The 11,636-nt window shown below is 40.0% G+C and overlaps 1 protein-coding gene across 1 annotated transcript in view; it reads right to left on the bottom strand.

The window, feature by feature from the left end:
- Positions 1-8,987: 8,987 nt before the first annotated feature.
- The window catches only part of CACNA1E (calcium voltage-gated channel subunit alpha1 E), a 638,268-nt gene continuing 635,619 nt past the window's right edge, over positions 8,988-11,636 (bottom strand). Inside the window, exons 47-48 of the mRNA XM_040406914.1 lie at positions 11,422-11,597; positions 8,988-9,645 (exon numbers count right to left, since the gene is read on the bottom strand). Coding sequence (XP_040262848.1) covers positions 9,142-9,645; positions 11,422-11,597 — 680 coding nt within the window. The 3' untranslated portion in view covers positions 8,988-9,141. The remainder of the gene's footprint in view (positions 9,646-11,421; positions 11,598-11,636) is intronic.

Here is an 11,636-nt window from a genome sequence, read left to right as displayed (position 1 = left end):
CATAATTAAGTTTTTTGTGTTTTTACAATAGTAGAAGCATTAACATAGGTTTGTGCTGTTATCCTTTCTCAGGATTGACCCTTGTGCTCTAGCAGTGATCTTATCAGAATGCTCACTCAGAGAGTGGCAACAGTCCTGAGCTTTCTCCATTTATAGATAATTTGTCTAGTTGTGATCTTTATCAATGTTTTTTGTAATCTCTTCCAACTTGATGCATCCCCATAACACGTTTTCTGATGTTCTCTGAAAGTTTTTTTGCCTCAAGGTATGGTTCATACTAATCAATCTAATATTTTTTTTAGAACACATTTGTCAGTAACCAAGAACACCAGTGAAATCCACGCTTCCAATCACTCCTCCTTAATTGAAACAACTTTTGCCAATTAGCTATTGGAGAATTCATTAACAAAGAGGTTTACTTACATTTTCCCCCAACACTGTGGATATCTACTCAATGTGCTCAGTAAGGCTTCATGCACACGACTATCTTTTTTGCCGTTCTGCGCGTCTCTCCCTATGTTAAAAATGGCTATTCTTGTATGAAAAAAAGGACAAAAAGAGGACATGTTCTATCTTCTTTATTGGAGAGCGGAATGGACATATGGATGTGGACAGCACATGCTGTACTGTACTTATTTTTGGGGCCCCATTGAAATGAATCCAATCCATGGACCAAAAATACAGTAGTGTGCATGGAGCCTAAAAGATATGAACAGTATAACTTTTTATGTGTTGATAGTTTAGATAGTCTTTGTCTACAATTTTGACTTAACAGTCACACCTAATTTTATTAGCAATCAAGGAAACAATTCTGGTAATTCCAAAGAGTCAAGTTACCATTTCTTGCAACTGTATATTATTCTGTTTCTAGCTCAACATGTGATTTGCAATATACTTTTCCTAGAAACCAAGAGCAGAGTCGCCAGGCATATTTTTTGGTCTCCCTAATGATAAAGAGCACCCCAAAGAGAACCCCACAAGGCAAGTCAACTAAGTAACACAAGTTACTCTTAAAGGGAACCTGTCACCAGGATTTTGTGTATAGAGCTGAGGACATGGGTTGCTAGATGGCCGCTAGCACATCCGCAATACCCAGTCCCCATAGCTCTGTGTGCTTTTATTATGTAAAAAAAAATGATTTGATACATATGCAAATTAACCTGAGATGAGTCCTGTACGTGACTCATCTCAGGGACAGGAAGCATCTCAGGTTAATTTGCATATGTATCAAATCGTTTTTTTTACACAATAAAAGCACACAGAGCTATGGGGACTGGATATTGCAGATGTGCTAGCGGCCATCTAGCAACCCATGTCCTCAGCTCTATACCCAAAATCCCGGTGACAGGTTCCCTTTAAGGCATTCTGGTTTTCTTGTCCTTCTAGGAAGAGAACTAACTTGCATGTTTTATGAAGAGATGTATACGTTTTGTGGGATGTTGTTATTATTGAATGTTACTTTGAAGGTCTCTCTGGTTCATATGATGCTGAAACAAAATGATTAAATAAAATTTGTAAAGGTGTTGCCTGTTTTTGCTATACAGCAAGTAGGTAAACAGTAAAAAGAACACAGCAGCAATAGGAGTGCTGCATTGTTTTCACACAGCAAATTGGCAGAGATGCCTTCCTGCCTTTTAAACATGCAGCAGTTTTCTTCCAGGCTGACTCTCAGTATATTTGCCGTAATGAGGCTGGATCTCCACTGGTCACCGTTATAGTCAATGGGGCCAGACGGAGCCTTACAAACCTCTGGCAATGCCGGAGTGCCCAGAGGCCCGGCAGGCTGTTCCATGCCGAACAGCCTTCCAGATCTCTAACACTAGTCTGCAAATAGCCTAACGCGAGTAACAGATTTATTCTTCCTAAACCCAAAAAACTCTTAAAAAAACACCCACCAAAAACGTAAGAACTATATTGGACATAATATTTTAATGGCTGTCTGAAGACTGACTTCAACCATGCGAAGAACGAACAGTGGCCCAAGCAGTGCTATACTGATGATTTAACAACAGCACAAGACATTTTCATTTATCAAGTTTTATTTCTGGACTGAAAAAGTCAAAAAGGACAAGAAATATTGAGAATTATTTACAATGTGTTTAATATATATAATTTTTTTTATTTCTTTTTCACAAAAAAATTCCCATAAAATCCCAAGACATATTTTTCATTTGTATTTATTTTTTAAATATATATATCGGGCAAAGCTGGATAGTTTACTTATAATACAATCACCACCTCCTGACACCTGATTAAATCATGAGTTCTCCTCTGCTTTGCACAGACAGAAGTATTTTCATGTACATAGCACTTGAAAGTGTCCATCTTTGTAGAAGAACTAAATGTACAAAGGCCTGTTCCTTAGAAGATATATATTAGATCTTCTGAGTATGGATACGGATCTTGGTGAACTGCCTGCTGTGGTTTGATGCTTGTCCACGTTTTTATGTAGCTTTAGTACAGTCAACCACCCAGAGAGGTACTGGGTATTTACTACTAATTTTGAAAAATCATTCCAGTTGCAACACAATACATATTTCACATAAACAGTACAACAGCCAATACCATTTTCCCCGTTTTATCTAAACTTTAGCAGAATTTTAGAGACTAAAGGACACAGTTAACTGCTTTACTGACTAGGAAAACTATTACTATGGACCCTTCTGTCCTATTTCAGATACACATTTTTTGCATGGATCCTCAGATATGATATTCTGCCATTTTGCCCTATAAAAATAGTATGGGTAATCTAACCAGTGTGAATCTAATTGCATTTTCTCTTTAATAATACTTCACAATGTTTATAATTAGCTTTTATCTATGTGCCATGAGCTGGGCAGTAAAATATATTCTTGATGTAAAGACTTTGAATGTGAAGAACAAAATCCCGGGTGCTCGTCAATCTGCTGAAAATAGAGTGTAAAATAGCAAAGTATTGAAAGTGCAAATTATTCCATAAACCACTAGAGTATGCACTCTAAAGATGGAAGATGATTTTTTTGAGGGACTATATTATTACAATTAATTCACTGAAGGTAAACATACATTGACCACCAGGTTCCCCAACTACTAGCTAGGGGAACCTACCAAGGAAAAGGTGTTCTCCTGGTGTGGGGCTTATGAATACTGGCATAACAGTAATATGTCTATATTTATGAGTAAAGGAATATAATGGTACACATGCCTATAGTTTCTTCTTTTCTACTGTTTGGTTACTTTAATTCCAAGACACAGCTTGGTATCCAAGACATGAAGACTACAAGTCTTACATAAAAAATGGCTCTGTGTCATTTCTTATTAAAAAAAAATTATAGATCATGTCATATAATGTGACCCTTTAGAATGATAGGCCAGAAGTTACATATCATGGAAACTGGTATTGCTTAATACTGCTCTGTCTATACCATCACCTATGTCTTAGGTAATGAATACAATACATATAGTCTGGTCCATCAGAGCCACTGGTACAATTATGACCTTAAAGGGGTTCTCCGGTAATTTAGAAAATGAAAATACTTAAATAATACTTATAAATATATTCCCAAATACCTTTCATTAGTTATAATGGCTCATTTTGTCTAGGGAGCAATCATTAGGAGAAACAAAATGGCCACTGTCCTATTAGTGCACACAAAACCTGTCCTAATCACACAGCAGGACAAGTTACTTTACAGCACTGAGGTAAAGAGCTGCCTCATCCTCCTCTCTGATCTACTTGCCAGGGTTTATGATCCTGAATACAGATGATAAGATCTTCGGCTGAATCTCTGTAGGAATGGAGTTCATGAGGAGACATGAAGTATAGAGAGTATGGTGGAGATGTGAATAATGAGCAGCAGCACTTGTATGCAGTCTCCATTACCACAGTCTGTCCTGTCCCTCCTCTCTGTACTTCATGTCTCCTAATGAGCTCCTTTACTTCAGAGATTCAGCTAACTATCTTATCAGCTGTATTCCGGATCGTAATCCCTGACAAGCAGAGCAGTAAGGAGGATGACAGTGTTGTGAAGTAACTTGTCCTCCTGTGCGACTAGGACAGGTTTTGTGTGTACTAATAGGACGTGGCCATTTTATTTCTCCTAATCATTGCTCCCCAGACAAAACTAACCAATATAGCTAATGAAAGGTATTTGGGAATATATTTATAATAAAGCAATATTTAGGAATTTTAATTTTCTTTATTCCCAGAGAACCCCTTCAGTAAAAGCTGAGAAGCGACTGAGAGTGGGGTTTAGTGTAGTTTGGTAAAGGAAGGGATAGAGTTTTATTGTTGGCTGTCAATTGCTGAATATAGGAACATATATTCTTATACGGTATTAAACAGTATTCTAGTGGGCGTATGTTAATGGAGTGGAACAGATAGGGCAATGGATCGAGAATTATGGAAGTCTATCAAAATTACTGTAAATTAAAAAATATATATATGGCAGGTTTGTAAATCTAATAATGTGTTGAGCATTTATACAATATTCTTTTAAAGGGGCTGTCCAAGATAATTAAAAATCTCAGGCAAGCCCTAAAATGGCTTAAAGTGCGTCTATCAGCAGATTTGTACCTATGAAACTGGTTGACCTGTTACATGTGCGCTTGGCAGCTAAAGGCATCTGTGTTGCTCCCATGTTCATATGTGTCCGCATTGCTAAAAAACATGATGTTTTAATATATACAAATGAGCCTCTAGAAGCAACGGGGGAGTTGCCATTACACCTAGAGGCTCTCCTCTCTCTGTAACTGCCATGCCCTCTGCACTTTGATTAACAAGGCCAGGCAGTGAAAATATCATCACGCTTGGCCCTGTCAATCAAAATAGAGATGGTGCGGCTGTTGCAGAATAAGTGGAGACTATAGATGTAACGGCAACGCCCCCATTGCTCCTAGAAGCTCATTTGCATATATTAACACATAATTTTTCTCAGCAATGCAGGCAGATAGGAAGATGGGACCAACACAGATGCCTTCTGCTGCCAAGTGCACATGTAACAGGTCAGCCAGTGTCATAGGGACAAATCTGCTGACAGATGCCCTTTAAACAAAAAAAAAATAATCATCTTATATCCGGCTTTTTATGCAGCAATGTTCTGTTTGGTGCTGGTCTGGTTCTCTTGTTGCCTTTTGTTTACAAACAGCAGTGACGGGATACGACACGTGACCGTTGTAGGCTGCTGAGGACACTGCTTGGCTGCAGTAGTGATTTTCCATATACGTGTTGTAAAATAATAGGAGAACCGGATCAGCGCTGCAGAAAATGGCATTGGAGGGTTTGTCCAATTCATTTTCTATGGGGCTGGTGTTCTCGATATAGGTGCGGGTCACAGTGGTTGGACCCACACCTATAAGATAATGGGGGCATATCCTAGAAATATGACCCCATTGTCCATGATGAGACAACCCTTTTAAAAGGAATGTCCAAGATTTTAATATTGAGTTCTTTTTCTCAGGATAAGCCATTAATATTGGATCAGCAAGGGTCCAACAGCCCTACCCCAGTGGATAAGCTGTTTTGAAGTAACTCTGGTGCCAGATGTCAGTGCCGGAACAACATAGCTCTACCCATAGCTCTAACTTCAAGGTTACCAGCAACATCCATTATACAATGGACAGAGCTATGTAGTTGCTGCTATTTCTAAACAGCTTATCAGTGAGGGTGGAGGATGTCGGACTTTTGCTGATCTAATCTCTTAATGATAGGCCATCAATATTAATATCCTGGAATACCCCTTAATATGTTCCAATGGAAGTGGAAAAAAAACTCCTAGAATATGCATGTATGTGTAAATGTACATTTTTGATCTATAATATAATTTTTTTTGAACTCTATGCTGTTTATCTTTGTTTACCTGCAGGATTCACACTCATTCATTTCAATATAGGACAGAGTTGACATAGACTTGAATTACTGCAGCCCTTTACTTCCTCCCTGCTGAAATATAGGTAGATAGATATAATAGCAGGGATCTCATGGTAAGATGTCAAACTAGATGACATCTACAGTATATGACCTGAGTATTAGCAAAGTTTTCCTGAAGAGTGTATTAAAGGGGTTTTCTGGCTTTATGTATATAAAGCTTAAAGGGAATCAGTCACCGGCGACCTTCATATTAAACTGTTTGCATAAACACTGATGCTGTTTTTATTTTGTTGATCCGAAGGTCCATTCATGAGTTATGATACTTGTTCTTAATATGCAAATTAGGTATTTGGTGCAATGAGGGTGTCACCATTGCTCTTGTTGCACCCAAGCTCAACTAATTTCTGTGGCTAACCCCTCCCTCACTGCTTTGATTGATAGGTCAAGGTAGTGGTAAAGCAGACAGGGAGGGATAGGCCACAGAAAGAAGCGGAGCATGGTTGCAACAAGAGCAAAGGCAATCCTCTTGTTGCACCAAAGGCCTAACTGGCATATTATGAAACAGTATAACTGGGGATCAAAGCCTTGGATCAACAGAAGATAAACAATGTTTTAATCAGGTGAGCTACAGCAATGTGTCTATGCAACCAGTTGTATAGGGAAGTTACTGGTGACAGATTACCTTTAAAGGTATATTCTGGTCTTCAGTGAATAACTCTCATTCATTGTATAATGAGAGATCTCTTGTCTGCTCAGATAAAGTACTAGTATTAGTATTAAAAAGTGTAGACAGGTGACAGAAGACAGTGATAGTGAAGAATTATCTGGGGAGCATTGGTGAGTGGTAGACTCCATTGACTGATCAGTAAAGTTTTCCCTCTAGTGCTGTGAAGAGTTGGCAGAAAATGGCACCCTTAATAACTGCCTCCTGGTATAATGAAAAAGTAATAATAATTTAAAATAAAGTTTTAAAGAAAAAAATTGAAAAAATATCAAGAATAAAATAGTATTATGCAATACTTTAGACTGATTTACACGGGAAAATGAACAAAAATATAATAAAATAATGCTCTTTTGAAGATGTTAAATTAAAGAAGACCTCAATAAATAATTCTGTTCCCCAAAATGTAGCGGTTTTGAAGAATATTTTCTTAGAACTCTGTGTTGTCCCATCTCTCTGTTATTCCTACTAGAATATTATAAATAAATAGACAACAGGGTGTTACCAGTTGGGTAGGTCTCGCCACACTCAAACACTCTCTAAATCGGTCATGCAGGTGACTGTGGGGGGGCACACTCCATTGAGAAGGGACATGGTAACAGTTGTAAATGTATATAATATTTACATTTTTAGCAGGGACAGAGGATCGGGGCAGTGCATAGTTATAAGAAGAGATGATCCATAATTATTATTTTAAGGGGAATACAAGTATTTACTAAAACATACATGGCAGGAAAGATGACCAGTCTTATTCAAAGCGGTTGTGCAGTGGTATGATATTGATCACTTACCCTCAGGATAGGTCATCAATATCACATCAGTGGGGGTCTGACTCCGAGCACCCCCACTGAATTGAAGGGGTTGTTTCCCCTCCCCTCTGCTGAAATTCCACATCCATACACCTCTGCCTGCTACTTCAGATTCTCATTACTTGAAATGTCACGCAATTATGTTGTCTGTGGAGCGGCGCATGTGTTGTACATGCAGTAAGTCCAATGCCCACTGTAGTTAAAAGGGTTTTCCAAGATCTTTATACTGATGACCTATACTCTAGATAGGTCATCAGTATCTGATCAGTGGAGGTCCGACACCAGGGACCCCCACCAATCAGCCGTTTGAGAAGACACTGATGCTTGCCTTAGCACCATCCATTAAATAGCTGCTGTGCTTCGTATCGCAGCTCAGACCCATTCACTTCAAAGGGGCTGAGCTGTGCCTAGGCCATGTGACCGATGAACGTGACATCACATGGCCTAGATAAAGCTGTGAGAAGGCCGGGGTTCTACTGCTAATGCCGGCGCCTTCTCAAACAGCTCATTAGCTGAGGTCCTGGGTGTTGGACCCCCACCAATAAGATACTGATGACCTATCATGAGGATAGGTAATCAGTAAAAAGATCTTGTAAAGCCAGTGCGCAAATGCTAGAAGATTACTGATTGTCATTGCACGAGATTTCAAGTACAGAGAAGTTGACATAGTGGGCGGAGGGGAGTGGATGTTGTGAGGTTGCAGCAGAGGGGAAAGAATTATAATCACAAGGGGAGGTACCAGCACAAAGTGAGAAGGCAGTTTGGGGCTCTTGTGAGGGATGGGCTTGGGCTCTTGGAGGAGGTGATCTTGTGCACTTTGAGCAAGTGTTGGCACCCTCCTGGGCACTTTGAGACTCATTTGCATATCGATAAAAGCAAATTTTCTGGGGTTGAGAAACAAAGATAAAGATAACAAAGGTATGGTTGGAATGATGTTTGAGAATACTACAGTGCATTGGCATGTGTTACAAATGGTAAAAATAGGTGACAGATTCCCTTTTAACTGAAGCAAACACATTTTGCTCACACTTCTACAAACAGTAGTTTCCATATCCATGTGGTTGCCAACTATAATAACCTCAAAATATCTAAACTTAGGATGAGTAGAGGATTTTGAAATAAAAAAAATTTAGATCTTCACTGGTTCGTACAATGGCAAGAGTTGATGGGCTCAGAGAATCCTCTCCATCTACCATCTTTGCATATACTTTTTTTTATAAACTTCACATAACTGCATAAGAAATCCTCCAGTCAAATGGTTTGTCCATTAATAAACACAACTCACTGTAATGGCTGTCCGTTCGATAAACTTACCAGTCCCAGTTTTAGAAAGTACTTTTACCATATGGTACTTTGATTAAAGATTGATCACTTTGGCAGATGATCAATTGTAATTTTTTGAAAACTTAAGTTCTAATATTTGCAAATAACAAAGTATCAATCACTAGTGAACTCAAGATAGGCAGTGATCTCTACCACCTGACATATTCTAGACTGCTCGCTTCTACCTTTCTAGTATGGGCATATGCCTCCACTTCTCCCCTTTAAGCTCTTGCATGTCTTCACGACAGTTTAATTCTATTTTGGCACAAGATATTAAGATCCAGGCTTCAACCATTTTGATGGCATTGCCTGTACTTGTGGTTTAGGTAAGGGGATTGGCAGTGAGTGCTGTGGGGCTCCCTCGAAGAAGCTCAGAGATGCGATGGAAGGGCCAATGAAATTCTATCTGCTGTGGCACCTCAGACATTCCCCGCCTTTATTTAACAACGATCATCCTCTTCTGTGTCACTTAATTCACGAGAAGCTATCACAGATGGTAATCCACCCTTTCTTCTGCGACGATAGTGACCATTGGGCATCTGCCACCCTTGACGTAAAGGAGCAGCGGCAATGGTGTTAGAACGACCTAGACTGGTAGCGACAGCAACCTCAAAGGTGAGTGTGTCCTCAGTTGCGCAGTCTGAGCTTTGCATCTCCTCATGTAGGGCCAAATATGGCTCTGAGATATAGTGCTGAGGAGTTGACTGTGAGCTGTGACGCCCCTGGAGGGAGCAGGAAGACTCGCTCAGGCCTGGTTCACTAGGAAGTGGCGGTGTATTGTCGCTCCCATTCAGGGGAGGTGAGCTGTGTTTCTGTCGGCGGATTAAAGAAGAAAAGGAAATAAGAGGTCTTGGGGTTGCAGGCACAGAAGGAAGTTGACGTCTTCCACGTCTTGGGGTGCTGGTGTCAGAAGGAATGCAACTTTCATTCAATGAGTCAAGCATCTATTAGGAAAAACAAGCAAATATTCGTAAACCCAACTTAAAGCAGTTTGAGAAATCTTTAAGAACAAGATACTACAATGACAACGACATATCTAAAAGCTACAACAATGGCAATACGAAATTTAGAATTAAAGAGCAATGTTAAAGAGTATCTGCTTTTTTCCAGTACCAAAGCCACTCTTTTTCTTGGGTTGATACTACAGTTTTGTACTATCTTTTAATCCTGGAAAACCCTTTAATTACTTTAAGGGGTTTTCCCATCTCAACATTAGTGACCTAACACTAGGATATGCCGCCCACAAATGTCATATAGGTGCTGGTCACCACCTCTGCTACCTGCTCCTATCTCAAAAGGGGGGTAAAAGGAGGTGCTCATGCTTGGTGTTCTCTCCATTCACTGCTCTTAGACTCCTAGATATAGCCAAGTACATGCTTTTGGCAATTTTCAGATGTTCATAATAGTGAATGCAGAGCAAGATGCGCAAGCCCGGCCACCTGTCTGTTCACCGCTATCGGAAATAGTCGAGCCAGTGCTCAGCTATTGCAGAACTCCCACAGTGGAAAAATCGAGGGTGGGCGAGGATGCACATCTGCTCTCCCTTAAATTTGTAGGTTCCAGAGGTGGGATCTGCACCTATCTGACATTTGTGGCATATCCTAACAATAAGTCACAAATCTTGAGATGGGACTGCAGGCCAGCCAATGTCTTTAAAGGAATTGTCTGGCTTAGAAGCCGACAACCTCGCGGGTCATATCTAGTGTTGAGTGAAGCAAAGCATTTGATTTGATTTGCAATAAATCCAAATTTTATCGCGATTCATTTTAACAAATAATTTTTCCTAAAATGGCAGCTGCACATGTAACAAAGCAAAATTAACTGTGGAGGAGACAAGCCCGGGAACACATGTTTACCCATAATGCCGTGCAGTCAGCCATCCCCTTTTATGTCACAGCCCTATAAAACCCTCATCCTGATTACATATTCTTATAGATATTAGATGATGTGAAAAAGGAGGAAAAGCAGATGGCAGAAGGGCTCCCACCTGTAGAGCTAGAGAGCACTGGGGTTGGAGAAGTGGGTACAGCTACTATTCAAAGGAGCATTAAAGATAATGACCGTTCTTCATTATTAAATAAAAGGCAGCTGTGGGTTAATTGGCCAAGTGGTTCTTCACTGCAGCATGGCCGCAACCAGCCCGCAGAATGGCCGCTCTGTGTGACCGTACCCTAAGGCAGAGTGGCCTGAGTATACCTGATTTATGGTGATTCTTGACTAATTAATTCATAATCAATTGAATTTCTTGTTGAAATTGCCAAATCAAATTTTTCAAAAACTTTGATCATCTCTAATCATAACCTGTGGCCAATGAAGAACAATTCTACTCTCTTGGCGGTCATAGGACCAAGCCACTTCCAGCGGGAAATGGTAAGACAGGTGAATTGCTTTATTTTTTTATTGGCCACAGGTTTTATGACCATTGGGCTGTCATCATCTAGGCCGGACAACCCCTTTAACATAAACAAGACATTTACATGGGCTCTGTACAGTGCCATCTTGAATAAATAAATGAATGCAAGGATTCATAGTGTAACCCTGATGGTTAATCATGGTTTCAAAGCTGCAGAACTCACACAGATCATATGTATGTCTGAATTTATGACCAGTCTAACTCACATATGATCTACAATCCCTTCAAAGAGTACAATGTACACATTACCATGATATTTACAGATATTCTTCTAAATGCTTGGTATATCCAGTGCTCTTGTTCTTACCTGCACACTGCTATGGGTATGATCAGGTGATAGCTGGTGATCCCTATGCTCACACGCCATTTGTGGATTTCTCTCCTCTGAATTGCAGCGTGAGAGATCAGGGGATAAAAGGTGCTTCCTTTCCTTAGAACGACCCCTCTCTCTTCCTCCTGAACGGTGGGAGTCTAGCCGATGACCTGAAAATAGGTGGCATGCTTTAGAGTATCTACCGTACG

Source organism: Bufo bufo, chromosome 9 (assembly GCF_905171765.1).
Source record: "Bufo bufo chromosome 9, aBufBuf1.1, whole genome shotgun sequence".
Lineage (NCBI taxonomy): Eukaryota > Metazoa > Chordata > Amphibia > Anura > Bufonidae > Bufo > Bufo bufo.
This window is presented reverse-complemented; position numbering and strand designations above follow the sequence as displayed.